Below are 21,534 nucleotides of genomic sequence, written 5' to 3'. Positions count from 1 at the left end.
GCTTTAATTTCGGAAGTATCTAGGAAATGAAAGAATCGGAATTAGCTTTTAATCGAAGTCCTAATGGCTTGAAACTGTTGAATTATACAAAGGAAGAATGTGGATATAACCAGTTTACCAGGAGAAAAGCGAGACAAAGGAGAAATATGATTTGATGTCCACTTCCTCAGTTCAAAGTTTGTGATGGATAATCATCGACGAATAATGTGAGTGAATAATGATACTGAGTGTCATCTACTAATTGACAAGGTGTACGAATGGCGAGGAAGGGCGCACAGTGTATCCCAAATGTGACCGTTTGCAACTTAAATTTTGAATAGGGTCAGAAGAAGAAGTTCTACACCAAATGATTTGGAAAGGAAAATGCTTGGGATCGACACTATCTATAGAATTACATCTACCTGAAGAGTTGGAAGAAGATGATTCAGAATAATACCATTGAAAGTTAAAAAAAATAAAATACTACGAGTTTTGTGGACGGTTTGTCGAGGTTAATGAATGTGGAATGCAGCAAGCGAGAGAATTGGAATAAGATTTTGGGGGTTGAACATAAACGACTTTTTACCGAGGTCTTCGAAGAAGAGATTTATTCGACCGACAAAACTGTTTCAAACCGTTTCTACGAGAATCCCCCAGTTGCAATGTTTGCGGAAATCCGGAATTAAAGGGAAGCGTTACTGCGTAACGACCCTCCGAATCTCGCACGGTCGTGGCACGATAATTCCTCTCACGAAACATGTCCGATGGTGACCGGAGTAGTGTTTCGCTGAGAGATTCCTCCTCAGCTATATCCAACACAGTCGTGAAGACCTGGACTGAGGAAGAAGGCATGGGACCAGTCAGAATCCAGCCAAATATCGTGTTTTGGGCTAACATAGAACCCAGAATATTTCTTTGCGTCCCTTCCCGCAAAATCTGTGGATACAAATCTGCCCCCAACAATAAATCGACAGGTCGTGAATCAAAAAGACGATCATCGGCTAAACTAATATTAGGCAATCGAGAAGTGATGTTTGAACTGAGGGGACATGAGGGAAGGCTTCCGGAAATTTTTGGAAGAACAAACGCACAAGTTTCTACAATTAAGGAGGAATCGAAGCGAGAACCAATGCGAAGCGAACAATTTTTCTTCGAAGTGGCATATGTTGAACTATTAACACCAGAAACAGTAGCAGTGATTGACTGGGTGGGTAATTTAAGACGCTTTTGCAAACGTTCAGTAATAAAAGAAGCTTCTGAACCTGGGTCTATAAGAGCCCGAGCAGGATACGAAACTCCTAAATGAACAATGTTGACCATCGCAGTACCTAGCAAGACATTCCGATTTTGGGATGTATGGAACACTTGACTATTCATGGCTCTAGGATTAGCGCCGGTGGAAGTAGAAGCTATGTTCCCATCTACTTGTGGAGAATGGCTACTGGTCAGCGAGGAAAGCGATGTCGATGGTCTAGGAGAAGGAGATGAAGAAGGCCTATGCAGCATAGTATGATGGCGACTATTGCAAATATTACAATTGTGGGTACTAGAGCAGTCTTTGACTGAATGTCCCACCGATAGACAATTTAGACAACAACCCTGCTTTTTAGCAGCTTCAAATCTCTTTTCAAAAGAAAGGGCTCTAAATTTCGGACAAGAACGCAGTGAATGGGATTCTTTTTTACAAAGTATACAGACCAATTTAGATTTATCTTTAACCGAAGAAGTAGCTAGATTGGTTTTGAATCTACTTTTCGGAATTGAACTAGAAGATGAGCCTCTCATGTCTCTCAAGCAAGCTAATGTTTGGATTCTTTCTGTTAGGAACTTATCTAATTCATCCCACGAGGATAAAGAAGATTTGTCTCTAATACTCTGTTCCCACAAAGTTGCAGTTAATTTAGGTAAACGCTGTTGACAAATAAAAACCAAAATAGGATCCCAGTGATCCGTGACTACATCATAAACTGACATAGCAGAAATACAACTATTGACTCCACGCTGCAAGGTTTTCAAGTTAGAACTAGTCTCAGCTTCGAACACCGGAAGGTCGAATAGGAGCTTAAGATGGTTATGGACCAGAATGCGTTTATTATCATACGTATCTTTTAGCGATTTCCAAGCTAAAGCGAAACTTCTATGGGTGAGCGGAAACTTTGCCACGATTTCCCTAGCCTCACCTTTTGTTTTTTGCACCAAGTGACAAAGCCTTTCAATGTCACTTAGCCCAGCGTTGTTAATGAACATGGCTGAGAAAAGATCCCGGAAAGTGGGCCACGATAAGAAGTCACCATGGAAATCTTCAATGTCACACGGTGGTAAATGAAGATGATGCATGTTATTCGAAACGTATGGTGGTAAGCTCCAATTAGCAATAGAAATGTCCGAAGGGTTTTGGACATCTGGGAAAGCAGTATTCGATAAATGTGGAGAAATAGAACTATGAATAGAGATATTGCCACCATTAGAGGCTGGTTGTTGACCAATATTAGGTATATTGGACCCACGAATCGCAGAATTGAAGCGATGACTATTTTGAGATTGACTGTTTTCAGGCGTACTAACGAGCAAAGCAGATGGGGAAGAAGGCAGAGACTTTACGGACTTAAGCTCCTGCAATTTTTCATTAATTGCCGACAAACAGGCGACATAGCTTTCGCAAGTGGTTTGATATTTTGCGTCAGCCGATGAAATGTCTTCCGAATTAGTACCTTCAACGGAAATCAGATGATCAAGATACTTATCATAAGTATCCTTCACTTTATTCCACAAATCTTGGAGTTCCGTGTTACGAATCTCAAGATTGAAAACAGTGTGGTTTTCTGGCCTAATCAGATTAAAACCAGCAATGAATTTGACAACATTGTCAGAAGCACGAATAAATTGTGTGACAGGAGTGACCGACATGATTTAAGACAAGAAAAAACCAAAAAGTATCGACAGAAAATTCAAAAATCTCAAAAAAAATCACTTTTTTAACTATTTCAGAAAGTCAACTAGACCCGAATGTAGGGTGCACACGATCTAATTTGCAGAAAAAGATCGGGAGAAATAAGCACGATGGCTAATAGCAACGAAAAGCTTAAAAAAAGTACGAAAAATTTCGAAAAATCACAAGTTCTTGACAAATTAATGAGAAAATCGTCTATTACCAACAGTAGGGTGCACGTCACACTATGTGGTAAAAACGAATTTATCCAAAAATGTTTCGAAAAAAAATTAAAATTGAATTTATAAATAAATATTTATAAATAATTGAAAAAAAAAATCAATAAAATGTGAATTTAATATATAAATATTATCAATAATGCCGATTGTAGGGTGCTTTATTCGAATAATATCACGAACAATCAATATTTAATCGCGACACGAAATTATATTCGAAAAAAATAACAAACAAAATTTTATTAAAAATTTATCAAAAAAATATTATTTTTTACACTGGTGCCCAAGGTGCGACAGCCAGCAACGAAAACGAATAAAAGAAAGGAAAACACAAGCAGCGTCGCGTCGGCAGAGCGATCAACGTATGTTAGTCAAACCACACACAAACCAACCAACGACAAGAGAGTTGAAAAAAAAAAGAAATAAATTGTTGCTAGCTTGTATGGATGCTGGAATTTTTGGGTATTTTTGTTGTTGCGATTAAACGACAAAAACCCAAACGACAAATGAGATTAGAAAATTGTTGGTAGTTTTTAGAATTGCAAATAAAAGGGCACGATGGAGAATAGTAGTGTTGTTATTGTTTTTTCTCACTAGTGGCTGACAATTTCAACGATTAAGGGAATGTGTGTATGTAAGCCCTTAGGTAGAAATAATAAACAAGCACTACAGAATCGATCACCGGCAAACAAATTAAAGCAATAGAATGCGAACAAATGCAAATTAGGCAGAAATTAAATTAGAATAATTTAGATTTTTGTAAATAATCAGCGAATGTATTAAAATAAAAGCACAATATTGGGATTATTGGTTATTTTAATACGATTATTTAGCAAATTGTACGACGATAAGTGGACTGTATGATGATTTTTGTTTATAACACACGCGTTAAGGCAATTGTAGGGCGACCAGTACGCGACGTAGCGAACAAATTATCAAAAATCAATATTTTTTAAACCGAAACAAATGCAAAAACAAAAACACTCGCGGTATGCTCAATATAAAAGAAACTGAACTACGTACCTTTGAATGTATGATGTTGTTTGTGGATGATGTTTAGTTTATTTGGTGATTTTTGATGTGGATGATGAAAAGACGATGCGCACTGATGAGGGGGGATGATGGTGTTGATGATTTTTCTCCTTTTAAAAATAGGGAAAGAAACCAAGATTAGCCACAACTTCAATATGCAGGTTATTGATCCGGCTCGATTGGATCAAAATGTTGGCGTGATACCTTTATGACGTGTGTTATTAAGGGAAGCGAAAGAACAAGTGAAGTTGCAGATGAGCATAATAGCGCTTACAAGGTTGTGATCAACAACGACGACGACAGCATTGGAAAGCGCCCCTTCTGCATCCGAACTGAGCGAATATGACTTTTAGGAGAGAGCGTGGGAAAGAAGGAATATTCTCTCCCACAATCCGAACCAGGCGAATGTGACTCCTAAAAGAAAGGCAGAGAAGATTTCCCCATTTGAGCTCGAAAGAGCGGCCAATTAATGCGGTTAATTGTAATGCTGCCGAAGGGGAAACAATGCATCGAACATATACATTGGCGTAACCAATGTATCGAACTTATACAGTTGTAGCTAAAATCCTCAAAATAACGAAATTGGGAGGTATTGTTTTACCAAAACATTGAACTATGTTGACACATTTTTTGTGGAAATTTGTGAGCACTGGGAACCTCAAATGTCCAGTAACAGGTAGTTCGGTCAATAAGTAGTTAAAATTCTTAAAATACCTGTAATTTGGAGGTAAAATACCTGTAATGGAGGCTATACCAAAACATCGAAAGTAGGGATATACTGTTTTATGACGGCTATACCAAAACAAGTAATGTGTTGACAATTATTGGTGGAGAAGTTGTGTGGCCACTGGGAGTCTCAAATATCAAATAACAAGTAGTTAGGTAAAGAATAGTACAAATTCTCGAAATACCTATAATAAGAATGTACCGTTACATGGGGGCTATACCAAAACATGGACCTATTATGACAATTATTTGTGGATACGTTTTGTGACCACTGAGAATCTAAAATTACATTTAGCAGGTAGTTCGGTTAAACATTTTAGGCAAAAACAACACAAATCGGAAACATCAAATGTTAAATTACAGGGAGTTTGGTGAAAAAATGTAGCTAAAACCCTAAAAATACCGAAAATCGGGAGGTATTGTTTTGTGGGGCTATACCAAACCATGGACATATATTGCCGAGTTTTGGGAGATAAGTTTTATGACCTCTTGGAACCTCAAATGTCAAACCACAGCTATTTCGGTTAAAAATTGTAGCTCAAATCCTCAAAATACTGAAAATCGGGAGGTTCTGTTATATGGGGGCTATACCAAAACATGGACCTATGTTCACGATTTTTTGTGGAAAAGTTTCGTTGTCACTGACAACCTCAAATGTCAAATTACAGCTAGTTTGTTAAAAATTATAGCTAAAATCCTCAAAATACCGAAAATCGGCAGGTACCGTTATATGGAGGATAAAACAAACAAAAGAACTATGTCTATAATTTTTGGAATATCAATTTGTTGATGACTAAGAACCCAAATGTCAAATTATAGCTAATTGGGTTTGAAAATGTGACTAAAAACGTCAAAATATCTGAAATCGGACGGCACCTTTATATGGGGGCTATGTAAAAACGTGGACCCATATAGCCCATCATCGATCTTGACCTGCCTGCAAACAAGAGACGCATCTTCCCAAAATTTCAGCGTCCTATCTCCAGTTTTGTGGATGCTAAAGGGATTACCACAGACGGACGGACGGACGGACATGCATAAATAGACTCAGAATGTTACCCTGATCAAGAATATGTATATTTTATAGGGTCGCAAAAGATTCTTTCAATGCGTTACAAACGGAAAAACAAACTTAATATCCCCTCCATACTAATAATGGGGGGATATGAGAACGCAGACCTGTACCAAAAAGTGGTGCAAAGTTGTGTACCCCCAAAGAAGACCAGATACAAAACTTCAGCCATATAGGTGGGATATTGAGGTCAAAACCTTCAAAATACCGAAAATCTAAATTTCTGGTTGAAAGTTTTATACCCCCAACAACGACTAAATGCCAAATTTCAGCCATTTCGGTTAAATATTGAATATGGAGCTATATGAAAACGTGGATCTATATAGACAAGTTTATGGTGGAAAGTAGTGTACCCCAAAGAAGACTTAATAGCAATTTAAGCCATTTCCGTGATTTTTATTATTATTATTATTTTAGTTGATTCACTTATATATTTCGGTGTGTTAAACCTTTGAAATACCGTATATTTGGTTCCGAAAATCGGAATGTACCGTTCTATGAGGGCCACCGACAAATTGCTGGTGGAAAACTTTATAACACCAACGAAAACTAAATACAAGATTTCAGCCATTTAGTTGGGATATTGCGGTCACAACCCTCGTAATTCCGAAGGTACAGAATTATTAATCTCTATTTAAATATTGCGAGCTGTATCTTGATAGGGTTATGGGGGACAACGATAAAAAAGGTTTCATACTGGCATAAAGGACAAACTGCATTGACAAATTTTGAAAAATTAGGAAAAACTAGTAATTATTCGAATCCTACTACTAAACTAATCGTAGTTTAATACAAAAAAAATTCAAGAAAATCGTAGACCACACTCAAAGATAAAAATTGATTTTAAATATTAAATGGAGAAAATTGCACCCAAGCCCAATGTGCAAATATTTTTTTCTATTTTCGGTTAGGTAGCTCATATAAAAACAAAAAGTACAAAATAGGTTTTTTTTTATTTGGACCAATGTATGAGTATGAGTATTCTTTGACTATAGTTTTTACAGAATTCGTCTTTTTCAAGGTGCGTATCTCTGGAACCATTAGTCAAAAAACAAAATTATGAAAATATGATGATATGTTTTGTTGAGGAGCAGCATTAGCACAGCAAAAAATAAAGGAAATCAAAAGTCGTTTTCTAAGTAACCGATTTTACTCAGAAATCGTCGTATATACTTTCGATGTGTAACCAACGGAATGGCAAATTTAATTATACCCTCTATATTATGATGTAGGGTAGAAAAATGAGTAAATGTCTAGGGCGGAAAATATTTGACTAGACAACAAATGAATTGTTGAAAACACACAGACTCTATATAAGTGTAATATATTTTAGGGTCTATCAGTCACGTGACAGTGTTATTATTGTATTCTAATGCGTCATTACTACTGAAGATGGGGAAACTTGATATAGTACGATTCATAAGCATAACTGAAATATAATCCTTACGGTATCTCATATACGTCATACGGAGGAAAACTCTTTATAGTTTTTATTTTTGATGGGGTGAATAATCAAGAGAATAGATACATGAAATATTTAAAATATTTAACACTTTCCAAATTATACTCATTCAAATATGATAGGTTCATAAACATAAGTTGTACTTAAAACCCACATTCATTTGTTTATATTTGATTTGAATAAAGTTCTAAGTGGTTACGGAAGAAACAAAAATAATATATTAAAACCACAAAGTTTCGTACATGAATAGAAAATATTTCCATAGCCACAAGAAAATGTTCATAAAAATTTTAATCAATTTCATATACAATCAACTCAAATATGATTTTTGGTCAATATTTTCAGATATGCAAATTGAATTTGCAGACATTTACAATGGTTAAATTGATAAGTAATTTAAGCTGAATTGATAAGCAATTACTTTAGGTAAAGCCATGGTGTTCATTATGAGGGTTTGCAGACACAATAAAAAAAATTGATAAATTTCATAACATAGACTGTTAGGGATCCCTAGACATTTATTTGAAAAACTTATAAATTTTTCATCAATTTTATTGTTGTCAATATTCCAAGCACTATCAAGCCTAATAGTCAATTTTATTTTATATTTCATTATTGAAATTGCGTCTACCTTATCACAAATTATCTGTGACATTGATATGCCTCATAACTGACATAGTTGTTGACATTTATTTGATGTCAATTTGTCTGGCTTACTTTTGAAGCTTCAAGTTAGTAGTTAAGTGTGGAGGGCACGAAACTAATGTGCAACTAATTGTTGTCACAAATGTGACACCAATAATTTGCAATTAACGTTTTATCTCAACACTTGCAGTAATTCGAGCTGCGTGTCGCATGTTTACCAAGTGAATAATTTGATAAATTGATAACTATTTACGAATCCATAGATTCGAATATCAACAACCGATTGTGGGTGTAAATATTTACTCAAATATTAACTTCTAATTTAGATAAATAATTGGAACTCAGAGCAAACAGACAATTGGAAAATATGTATAACGATCGAAGTATATTTTTAAGGCACATATGACGAAGAAATGAAAATAATATTAGGGGAACAGATACAAATAGTAGTTAAAATTTATTTGCGGATATTACACCAGTCAAAATAGACATTTTAAAAAAAACCCACCAATGTGCAAAATCATTACCACATAATGGGTTTTTATAGTATTTTTGTAATCGTACGTACTTTCAAAACACCCGACTAACCAATTACTTTAACAAGGCCATGTCGCACTGAATAACTAGTTTTTCTATAACCACTAGAATAACTAGATATTTTATGTCCACTAGAAGTTAAAAAATAATCTAAAAAATTGTTATATTTTTGGAACAGTTGTGGTGGAATTTGTTTTCAATTTCAACACACTTCATATTTATAGCCTCCACCAGGGAGACGTACGCAGGTGGGGGGCCCTCTAGAAATGGTTTGGTCCGACAACAGTTTTTGAGCTACTTTAACAAATTATTACGTTTTTTTTTTTTCTCTAAAATAATTTTTTTTGTTTAAATTTCAAATTAAAACTTATATTGTTCGGTAATTTATTATTAAGTTGTCTAAAGGGGAGTACACACTATCATTCAAAACTGACAGTCAACGTACTTTTAGGACAATTTTCGGGCAAATAACCACTTTTATTTAGCTAAAAACGTTTGAAATACAATATATTCGGTGTTATTTAGAGATTACAAAAGAAATTTTTCAGTTAGGCTTTGATATTCACGAAATAGACCTCGACGACTGTCAGTTTTGCTTGTCAATGTGTACTATACTTAAGAAATATTTAAACATTTATTGAATTACATGAAATGTCTATTTTGCAATATGTACGATATATCAAGGGTTCTCCGTGGGATATATCTGGAAAACCAATTAGAAAATTGTTTTACTGCCTTAATCAAATTTTTGTATGCCTATTTTATATAAATAGCATGGCCATCTGATTTTTTTCCTATCAGTAACAAATTTGTAGCTGAAAAAAAGCCGTAAACGAGATTAATGCTGAAACTTTGGTTATATGGCTTAAAATCTGCTGTAATTTGTATTGTATATCACGGTGATCTTGAACCAACTTTTAATGAAAGAAACTTACACCTGGGTTCATTGGTGGTTCATAGATGAGAAAAATCAAAAAACAAAAAAAAAAAAGATTGCTGTAGCTCTTTTTAAATAAATCTCGGTCATAGTTCACATTTTTAGGGTTTTTTAGGTTTTGACGATTTTGCTTGGAAACCGCAAGCCGTATCAAAAAGGAACTAGCAGTGAAAATTCTCTACAAGATGGTCCTTTATGTTATTTTCGTAGGTTTTACAATTTTTGAGCTACTGAAGTTCAAATTGGGACAATTCACTGACTGTACAAAACAATGTCATGACTGCAACTTCCCAACATAAACTTATATATCTCAAAACCGGGAAAACCTAGGAACAAATTATGAAAGCCAATCGTGTAGAGAATTTTTACAGCTATAAGGTTTTGTCTAGTCCCATTCCGATAAGACTTACCGTTTTCAACCAAATCGTGAAAACCTGAATAAATGGTAAAACATAGGAACGTTGGTTCAAGAGTACCGTGATATCGAAATAATGTTCTTAGCCTAATCATATGTTTTGACGAAATCCGCTTCAAACAGTTTGAAGTCGACATATATCCCAGTCCGTCCGTCTGTCTTTCTCGAGCATAGTGCGCTCTCTCGAACAGATTAACAGATTTGGTCCAAATACTTTGTTCAAAATTTAAGTCATATCGGTCCACTCCTTTGGACACTTCCCTGCAAGACTTCAAAATGTTTTCGTAAAATCTTGAGCACAATAACTCTCGAAAGTCCAAATCGACTTTTTTGAGACATTGATTCACTCCTTCATGTACCACCAACACAAAATTTCAATTATCCGATTTGACCGAAACTTTGAACATCCTAAAATTACTTCCAAACGTACATATATCAAGTACCAAGAGGGTCTATATGGGACAACATCTTCGGATACATCCCTCACAAAAGTTCAACATAAGTGTAGTTTACGGGCTGTTCGAGGAGCCATTGCCGTCCTTGCGGTCTTGTTTACAGCGATATTGTATTTTTCGAAGGCAAGTCCATGGTTATGTCAGGATTGGTCCAAAAGCTCTAAATCTAACGGCGACCAACTAAATTGACGGCTTGACACCATAACTATCAAAAGGAATAAATTCCAAATTTAGGACCATTTCAAAAATGGACTATATCAGTCGATTCTTTCAGGTATCTTCTGTACAAAAGTGAAAAACATTTGCGCTTCCATCGTAGTCAAATTTTTGAGCACAACATAAGCATTTATTTGCAAAGCCAACAATTGTGAAATTGTATACCCCAAATGTTTTCAAAATAATTATTTGTGCGGAAGCTGTGACCACATTAATGTAAAAAAATAGGGAAAAAATGTGTTGAAGCAAAAACGTTTTTGTTTGTTATTGTCCAATTATTAGCTTTAGAGCACACTGCACAGCTTAATGCTCAAAGAGAAAGTTAAAGAATACACTTCAGGCATTAAGCTTCCTACGTATAATTTTTTCAAATTTTCACTTTAACCGCGTCAAAAGGACAGGTGGTTTTGGAATTTTTGCTCTAATCCGGACGCGCAACTAGATTTGTCTAAAAGCTTATTATGTGATTGTAGTACTCGCGAATTTGCATCTTTTGCATCTTTCATAGGATCGCAGCAATCTGCGCTCAAAGTCAACATGTTTGTGCGTAAATTTTTCTGAAAAACCTATTTTTTTGGTCCAAATTTTACAACTTTCTTACGATTTCCATGGAAACCCGCGTAAAATTAGTTTTTTTGCGTTCTGAATCTAATAAGCCATGGCGCGTACAAATCCATCCACTAGATCGGCGGATATGATACCCCTCAAATTTCGAAAATTTGCAAAAAATGTTTTTTAACATATCGCGTATTAAAACAAGTTTTGGATGTGTCAGTTCTACTTAATTAAATAGATAAACATGCGTTAAAATTTGCGAAAACAGATATTAAAAGACTATCGCGAATCCAGAGATATAATAGATTTTTCCTAAAAAGTGAGTGCGATGCTACATCCACGGTTCTCGATGGATCGCATTGAAACAGCATAGAATGATGTATTTTTTAATGGTGATCATTGAAATCGGATGCGCATAAAATGTAAATGTACTTCGTGGAAATCATAGCCATTTTACTGTTTTTTACACCCGAATATGCAACAGATGCTACATCGTGGTCACCAAATAGAATTTCACACAGTGTATATCGGATGCGCATCATGTCATTTCCACTACTACGCGGTTTGTATGCGCTTCAAAAGTTGTAATATTTACTTTAACTTTATTTAATTTTTGCCACAATTCGAAGTCCTTGTGATTTAATATAATGATCTAAACACCTTCGTCAATAGGTAAACTATAAAGCAAAAATTGGTTGCAACGGAATATATTCATTATTGCACGAAATTTTGACGAAAAAGAGAACGAACTCTAACCGCCTGTTCATGTATGTCGCACGGAAACCTGTACGAAAGGAAAGCAGTCACTCGCTTCCGTCTAAAAATGCGTTCATGTATTTCGCAAACTGTCGTGCGACTGCCGTTACGTATCCTATGCGAAATACTACCAATTTGAATGTACATTTGTACAACTATGTTCCATAAATGAGAGCCGAATGAGAAATGAAAACAAAATCCACATATACATACAAACATTGGAATATATGTGATTTGTTTTGTTTGAAAAATAAAATGTGTCGGTATTTCGAATTATTTTATTTACAGCCTGTTCATGTATGTCGACCGAAAGGTTTCTTGCGCTTCGGAAGTGGAAAAAAATCATTTTCTGTTCATGTAAACACCTTCGAAACGAAAATCTATGCGACCGACAAGCCCTACGAAATAACACGTAAACGTACACTGTTGCATTAAATTTGGGTTTATGTATTTCGAAAGGACTGTCTTTTGTAGAAAGAGAATGTCAAAATCACTCACTTGCTTTGTAGCTGCCGTGTAGAACGTAAACTCGCGAATAACACCGAAAATCTTAAAACAAATTTTTGCAACACATTCTTGAAACAAAATAAAAATTTTACAGATACGTTTCAATGGCGCTTTCATTCATTATTTTGAAGAAATCAATTAAATAAAATAATTCAAAATACCGACACATTTTATTTTTCAAACAAAACAAATCACACATATTCCAATATTTGTATGTATATTAGGGATATAACTTTTTGCACTTTTTTGCAGATATCGAAAATACCACCACATGGCCGTGTAGAGCATGAAAAACTATTATGAAATAAGGTGTAATTTTTTCTCTATCGCGAAAAAAGTTTCCGCACCAAATGCATTGAAGTTCAGTAATGCATTTTTTAATTTTATCTGTTATAACAACATGTTTGCTTTTCATTAAAATTTTTATTTTTTTGTAATCTAATTTCAAATCATTATCAAAGCGTTCTGGACCAATTTGTCCTCAAATCGCGCCATTTTGGAGCAAATTAGGAACTTTTGACACTATTGCAATTTTTGGTTTTTCTTTATAAACTCGTGAATTTTATGTTTATATTTTTTGTACCTATCGGACAAGAGAATATGGTGTCATTTGCAACAAATTCGCGAAAGTTACAGACCGTTTTTAATGACTTTGCCTGTGAGAAATGTATTTTTGTCTATAAATATTTATTCAAACAAAGCAAATTTAAAATTATAAGTAGAAAAAAAACCAAAAGGGTTTTAGTAATTGCGGTCGGTGCTGAAACTTTTTTCATCGAATCGATCTTAGAAACGCGTTTTCATTATTAGGACAAAATTCCCCACATGGTACTGGTGTTGTATTTTTGCAGAAAACAAATACAAATTCCACGCAAACTAATTGTTTAGTCACATTTTTTTTTTCGAAAACACTTCGGTTGGTATAACTATAGTCATATGTTATGGTATACTGCAATAGTGCACGTATTATAATAGTGCGAACCTTGGCTTCACCTATATTCAATTTTTGGACCTTCACTCATATATGAGGCGCTCAGCGCCAAAGCGGCCCAAAAAATCAAATTGACTATAACAATTTAACCGCAACCTTTTGAAATAAATACTAAAAAACTCCATTTTGCATCATTTTAGCAGGTAGTATAACCTAGTGTTATACAATGCAATATGGAATTTTAGTATTTATTTTAAAAGGTCCCGGTTAGATCTTTTAAGTCAGTTTATTTTTTTTGGCATGAGGGTTAGACCGTTTGGCGCTTCATCAGCTCCTGCTGCCTTATTCTTCGTCAACCGCCAAATTGCTGTCGTGTTTACCAATCAATGTCGTCGTTTGGGATTTGTTCTGGTGTATGTTCAATAGCAAAAGCTTGATAAAATGATTCCCTTTATCATTTTTGCAGGAGAATGTGTCTGCAACATACGAATACACGATCCAGCTTACGATATGTGTTTGATCACACTTTTGCCACAACATCAGGACGAGTGCGTGCCATAAACGGTTTTTATTTACATGAAGTAACGGACATAGATACATATTTACATATAAAAAATAGTTTGTATATAAAAAGTTATACCCACCTTATTATAAGTGTTCTTTTGTTAAAGTTTGGATTTTCCGAACAGATTTATATTTTGTACGCCTCCAAATTGGCTTATTTTGCGTCTCAAAATCCATCTAATAGTAAAAGAAAACATATAATAATGGCCCATAAGTTGTAATATATTTTTTGTGGTATACAAATTAATAGCTGCTTTAACTACGAATTAGGAAAGTTTACCTTTGCACAAAATATTTAGGTACAGAAGTCAAGAGCGTGAATGTGTGTTGTGGTTACTATGAGGTTAATGTTGTTTTTTTTTTTTTATATTATAGCATAACAAAACCACGTAAAAGTAAAATCCATTATCAATGTGTTAATGCATTTGGTCCATTAACGAAATAAATTAATGCATTTTATGTTATTGCATAATTGCCACATAACAAAAGAAATATATTTTATTTTGGTGAAACATATCATTAATTTTCCGTGAAAAATAAAGTGGCTCGAAAAAATACAATAAGTAATTTGTTGTCATTTATTATCAAACAACTAAAGCTAAGCTCCAGCGTTGACAGCTTCTCCTCCATCCTGACCCTCATCATCATCGCCAACACTATCAATACGTTCTCCAATAATAATCTCCTCAGCTAGTTGATAAAGTTCTCGAATATCCTAAAAATATAATGCAATAATTTCATAGGAAATTAAAGTTTTTTTAAACATACCCTTGCATTTCGTAACTGCATAATTTTTTCATCTTCATAACGCAAGTGATCGTATTGATCCTTAGATATAAGTAAACCTTCTGCCACATCGCCCTCCAGTTCGTGTTTCAACATATTAACATAACGTTGTTTTGCCACACTTATGGTACTACCTTCGTCAAATGATTCACCACTGGATATATCGGATGCATCGTCTGAGGCTATATTTTTAGGAACCAATGATGTTTCGTCAGTTGCAACAAGTGGAATTTCAGGACCATCAACAGGTTCTTGGGATTGTAAAGTCGTCTAAGATATAAATTACAATAAAAGCTCTGTTAATGGATACAAGCAGTACGTAAAGTAATTATTTATGAATAAAAGCGCATAAGATTGAAATATTAATATCAAAATGTTTTGAAATTAACGTTGTTCTACATATCGCTCATTTACTCAAAAAAAAAAACAAGTTTCGAGAAAAACGCATTTTTAGTTGCCGATTGAAATTTTACTTCCCAACGTAAAAAGATTATTACACAAAAATTAAAATAACAACTTGGACCATCTTTTGTAAGGACATGCAAAATTTCTGTGCAAGATCAAGGATGATATGAAATGTTTAAGTGGTTACTGAACTCAAAAAAATGTTTTTGTTGATTTAAGCCAAACTCCTAGAAAATAGCTGTAACTCGTTGAGTTTTAGATATATCAACATAAAAATTTTATACAAGATAAAGTAGAAGTCGTAGAAAAGAAATTGCTAACTAAAACAAAACACATTTTTCTACCCTCCACCATGATAAGGAGGGTATAATTAAATTTGTCATTACGTTTGCAACACATCGAAATATTCATCGGAGACCCTATAAAGTATATGTATATGGTAAAAACCAAACATGTTTTACAATCGATGAATCCGAGTTTCACCCATTCAGAATTTGCGAACTGTCAACATATTCTATATAGTATGACTGAAATTCTTTAAAATGAAGTGTTTTAGGAGGGATCCCATAATATCGACCATTACAATTAATTTACGTGGAAGCTGTGTTGGCATCAATGTAGAAAAATGGGTAAAAATGGGTTGAAGCCAACAAGTTTTCTTATGTTCCCTTCCGATTTCTGCCTTAACCTTAAATTTTATAGACCTATGCCCAAGGAAAGAATCACACAATACTCCATGAGCAACATGATACTAGTGTATGATTTTTCGATACATATATCCACTGCATCCACCTTAAATTGATGGTGACATTTTGAAGCCGGAATTTGGGGTTTTTTGAATTTTTTTAATAATCCGAACGCGCAACAAGATAATATTCAAAACTCATAATAGGATTATAGAACTCGTGATTTTACGTCGTTTAATGTATATCTCATGAGTGTGCTCCAAACAACATCCTAGTAAATGAAGTCCCAAGTCGAAAATTTTATGCGTAAATTTTCTTAAAAAAACCTATTTTTTGGGTGTAAAATTTACAAGTGTCATTCAATTTCCTTTGAACCCGGCGTTAATTTAGTTTTTTAAGCGACGGATCTAATGAGCCCTTCCGCGATCGAATGCATCCACTGAAAACGCGGATACAGATACCTTGGAAATAGGAAAATCGTCAAAAATAGATTTTGACAAAAACGCGTACTAAACCGCGATTTTTTTTTTAAATTTTACATACATAAATGGAACGCGTGTCATAAATTACAGAGATATGCGAGTAATATGGGTCTTTTACTCAAAATAGAATGTGGAGGCACATCCGCGGTTCTTGCAGAATCTATTTGAAATAGGTGTATATTGACGTATTTTTGATGGGCGCTGATGAAACCGGATGCGCATCAAAATTGTATGCACATTGCGGGACTTTTACCCGCTTTAAGGGTTTTGGCATTGTGGGATGCAACTTACGGCACACAATGGCCGCTGAGTGAAACATCGAAATATGCATTGATATTGAAAGAGTTTGATTCGCTGTATCGCAAATCGGATGCGCATCAACCGACTTTAACTAATTCGCGAATAACAGCCTTTTTAATTTACATATTTTTTGAATGATCGTAATTTTAATATTACTCTTAATTTCCTATCCTTTATCACAGTAAGCAGTTAAGCTCTCGCGATGCTAAACCATATTTCTTGATGAACTTTTAGCAGTATACATTAATTATTGTATGGGATTTTAGCGAAATAGTTGGAGAACTCCCAAATATTTTTTCTAATTTTTTCTAATCCAACCAAAAAACTTATTTGGAATAATATTTTAACAATAACCTTTTTTATTTTGTTGCTGCTTAATATGCAATTTATAGAGCCAATGTTAATAATTTTGGTTTCATATTCTGTAGATATTTTTTAATTTATTTTTTAGAGCTTTATACGGACTCTGAGGTAGTATAATTTAGATTTGCTCCCTGACTTTTTTATTTTATTTTTTTTTTTTGATTTTCTGCGAAAATAAGAACAACTTTTAGAAATTATTGTACATTTACGGATGGATGTCAAATGCAGTTACTGATATATGCATACATTTTTTCAATATAACAAATAAAAAATTTTAAAATATCTTTCCTTTATAAGAGAATAGAAACCGCTATAACTATTCGCTATTGGCCAATTTTGTGAAAGTGAAAATATTTGAAACCAGAATTTTTGCCGTAATCTCTATACCAAAAATCGTAGATGTGCTCGCAAAAAAAATTATTTTTTTCAAATGGAATTGTAAAGGAAATTTGGTTTTTACCATATATAATTGATCAGGGTAAAATTCTAAGTCGACATAACCAGGGTTTCAGAGTCGGAATGGAGCAATTTTGCTGGAGTCGGAGTCTGAGTCGAGAAAAATACTCGACTCTGACTCCGGGAACATTTTTTCTACATTATTGAAATATAACATTAAGTTCGGTACACCATTTTTTCGAAAATCATTACTTATTTAGTCTTTTCATCACCAAATGCATGTCGAGAATATTTTTGGTCCAACTGATCCCTTAATTTTTTGCAAGCAAAAGTAAAGTTCTAATTGGAAATTTAACGTAATCTATATACGTCCTACAAGTCTTCCGCCAGTAGACCTACTGGTCATCTTACAAAGACGTTGACTTCCATTGTGTGTCACACTGTAATCAGTAAGATTTCCCATAGAGACCACAATGTCTTTCATTGAAGTCCAACAGAACAATATGATTTCTCTCTATGGGAAATCCTACTGATTACACTGAGACACAAAATGGAAGTATTACAAGATCAAATTTACTACATGAAAAAAATTCTACAAACATGTTCCTCCGAAAATTTTATGTAGGTTCCCCACATCCAAGATATCGATATTGTCACGTTTTTATTGCCCTTTCTCAGTTTTATCCGTTTCTGTCTCAAAAAGACCCGTATGTTTATGTATTTCGGTAAAATTCGTACGAGTTCACTAAGTATGAAATTCGGATGGTCATAACACAGTAGACTTTTTTAACAACCCCATATCATATATTGATGATAAGATTAGATAAAATCTTAATTATTGGGTGATTCAATGAAAATCTAGTAAAGACATCAAATTCTAGTAATTAATCGATCGACTTTTTTACAAATTGTGTATGCCCGATTTTGACCAAAAACTTCCATTTTAAGCCAACAATTAAAAATTTAACTTTTTCTATCCATTACTTCCCTAAAATCGAATATTTTTTACACAACCGATCGATGAAGAACTGGTCTTTGCTGACCTTGATAAGCCCACGAAAATATATATTATAATCGAACGAATGCCTTTTCTAACGAATATGTTAGGAAAACCCAACAGATTAGCCTATATGGGCCAAAACACAGGAAAAAGTTAAAATTTTGTATACATTTTATTCATTTTTAGTGGTATAGGAATTTACACTCGGAGTCGGAGCCGGAGTCGTGAAAAAAAACAGGTTTAGAGTCGGAGTCGGAGACGAGCCAAAAATACCTCTACTCCCAAACCCTGGATATAACCATGTCCGTCTGTCCGTCCTTCCGTCTATTGAAATCAAGATACAGCCTAGGATGTTTGGTATTACGAATGGCCTATATCGGTCCTCGTTTTGATATAGCCCCATAGAACGGTACCACCCGATTTTTGGTACTGGAACTGGTGGAACTGGCTGAAATTTGTAATTTTGGGGGTATAAAACTTTTCCCCAGAATTTTGTCGGTATAGACCCACGTCATCATATAGCCCCCATAGAACGGTACCTCCCGATTTGCGGTAGTTTGAAGATCCTGGCCTCAATATTTCACCGAAATGGCTGAAATTTGGTAGTTAGTCTTCATGTCCATATGAAATTTGTCGGCATAGGTCCAAGCCTTCATATAGCCCCCATAGAAAATACCTCCGATTTTCGGTATTTTTGAGGTTATGGCCACAATAATCCATCGAAATTGCTGAAATTTGACATTCAGTCTTCGTTGGGGGTATTCAACTTTCCCCTCTAAATATGTCGGTATAGGTCCACGCCTTCATATAGCCTCCTTATAACGGTACATCTAAATTCTCGGTATTTTGAAGGTATAGCCTCAATATCCCACCGAAATTACTAAAATTTGGTATTCACAGCCTGTTCATGTATGTCGCATGAAAAGTTGTACGAAAGGAAAGCAGTCACTCACTTCCGTCTAAAAAGGCGTTTATGTATTTCGCAAACTACCGTGCGACTGCCGTTACGTATCCTATGCGAAATACTACTAATTTGAATGTACATTTGTACAACTATGTTCCATAAATGAGAAGTAAAAACAAAATCCACATATACATACAAACATTGGAATATGTGTATTTTGTTTTTTGAGAAAGTAAAATGTGTCGGTATTTTAAATTATTTTATTTGATTGATTTCTTCAAAATAATGAATGAAACAGCATTTAAAACGTGTCTACAAAATTTTTATTATTTTTTTCAAGAATGTGTTGCATAAATTTGTTTCAAGATTTTCGGTGTTAATCGCGAGTTTACGTTCTACTCGACAGCAACAAAGCAAGTGAGTGATTTTGACATTCTCTTTCTACAAAAGACAGTCCTTTCGAAATGCATAAATCCAAATTTATATGGAAAAGTGTACGTTTACGTGTTATTTCGTATGGCTTGTCGGTCGCATAGATTTTCGTTTCGAAGGTGTTTACATGAACAGAAAATGTTTTTTTTCTATTTCGGAAGCGCAAGAAACCTTTCGGTCGACATACATGAACAGGGGGTTAGTCTACGTAGGAGGTGCAAAGTAGGGATAGGTAATGGAAAGCAATAATCGATTTTTCGACTTTTCGATTTTGGTCTAAAACTAAAAACGCGATTTTTCGGTCTTGCGATTATTTCAGTTGTCTTAAAACTCGATTTTCGACTTTTTTATAACCGCAGAAAATCGTTTACAATCGACTATTCGTCGATTTTCGAGTTTTCTTTTGAAACTGTAAAACCGCCCAAAGTGTAAAACCGCCAAGTCCACAATCTATGGGCAAACTCGAAAATAGATCACAAGATAATCGATTATGCGATTTTCCCTCCAGACAAAAGTCGACTACGATTTTTAGATTTTTGACTGCAAAAAGTCGATTAATCGATTAACCGAAAGTCGACTTACCTATCCCTAGCGCAAAGCATTCTACCTGAAAATTTTAGGTATAGGTTTACGTCTTCGTACTATGAAGGTTTACGCCTTCATATTGCCCCCATAGAACAATACCTCCAGAATTTCTGTATTTTGAAAGTTAGCCACATTGTATAACGAAATTGCTGGAATTTTGTATTTAGTCTTCTTCATAAACGAAAGGAAACTAATTGTTCAGTTTTACTTCAATACAACTCGTGGTGGAGGGTATAACAAGTTCGTCCGGGCCGAACTTAACGCTTGTTGCCGCTTCCATACAAAAGTGGACAAAAATAGAATGAGTTGACCTATGTTGATGAATTTTTGCACAAGCCCTTATAAGGACTTAGGAATGAAAAATTTCAACTTTAGTCCATATCGGTTCAGATTTGGATATAGTCCCCATATATACCTTTCCCCGATTTTGCTATAGCTCGAATAGCCTTCAAATTAGGGTGTCCAAAAAACCGGTTTTTCCAAACAAAACAGTTTTCGGTTAACCGAAATTTTCAATTTTTTCACAAACCGGTTTTCGGTTTTCAGCATTTGCCGGTTTAAACCGGTTTTGTTAAATAGGTGCAAAATTGCTCATAATTTATAAATAATTGATTAAAAATGTACAACAAGGGTTAAATTAAGTATAACGACTTCGTTATTATATAATTATCTCAAAATATCCTTGTTAGTTGGTATTCAACCTCGAAATGGGCGCTGCAAAATTAAGACATAAATATAAAATTGTGAACCAAAAGAATTAAGTTTACATTTCATTAAGTCCGGATTCTTCGTCTCGGTTTGTTAACCTCAAGTTATCGTGAAATGCCTGAATACAACATTCATTTTGTTACCGTTACCCTTTATAACCTGACATTCGTCTGAAGATTGTGTTAATTATGCACAGACTTCCCCTAGTGAGTGGGAAGTCTTCATAGTGAACATTCGGCGATATGTTTAATAATTACTATGTTGGACTAAACATTGCACATAGGTTTCAATCAGGAAATTTTTGGCCAAATCCCTATTTTTGAAGTTTCGAAATTTTAATTTTTTTTGCACAGAATAATAAAAAACTCATCAAGTCATCTGAAAATGATTAGTTTTTGTAAATAACGTTAGTATTCGTTGATTGGCGCAGTACCAAAGTTGACACTTTTTTATGTAAAAATAAAACAGACTTTGTGCTGTAAAATATACAATTTTTGTTGTATTGGGTCGCTGCACAAATATACAGAAGTGAG

At 34.5% G+C, this 21,534-nt stretch overlaps 1 protein-coding gene across 2 annotated transcripts in view; it reads right to left on the bottom strand.

Moving 5' to 3' along the window:
* Nucleotides 1-14,408: 14,408 nt before the first annotated feature.
* The window catches only part of LOC141394645 (uncharacterized), a 218,598-nt gene continuing 211,472 nt past the window's right edge, over nucleotides 14,409-21,534 (bottom strand). For both annotated transcript variants that reach the window (XM_073969368.1, XM_073969367.1), the window contains 2 exons: nucleotides 14,723-15,010; nucleotides 14,409-14,669 (listed from right to left, as the gene is read on the bottom strand). In XM_073969368.1, coding sequence (XP_073825469.1) covers nucleotides 14,553-14,669; nucleotides 14,723-15,010 — 405 coding nt within the window. In that variant the 3' untranslated portion in view covers nucleotides 14,409-14,552. The remainder of the gene's footprint in view (nucleotides 14,670-14,722; nucleotides 15,011-21,534) is intronic.

The sequence above is a fragment of the Musca autumnalis genome, unplaced genomic scaffold, assembly GCF_047663935.1.
Source record: "Musca autumnalis isolate F117 unplaced genomic scaffold, ASM4766393v1 scaffold_2, whole genome shotgun sequence".
NCBI classification, from domain to species: domain Eukaryota; kingdom Metazoa; phylum Arthropoda; class Insecta; order Diptera; family Muscidae; genus Musca; species Musca autumnalis.
This window is presented reverse-complemented; position numbering and strand designations above follow the sequence as displayed.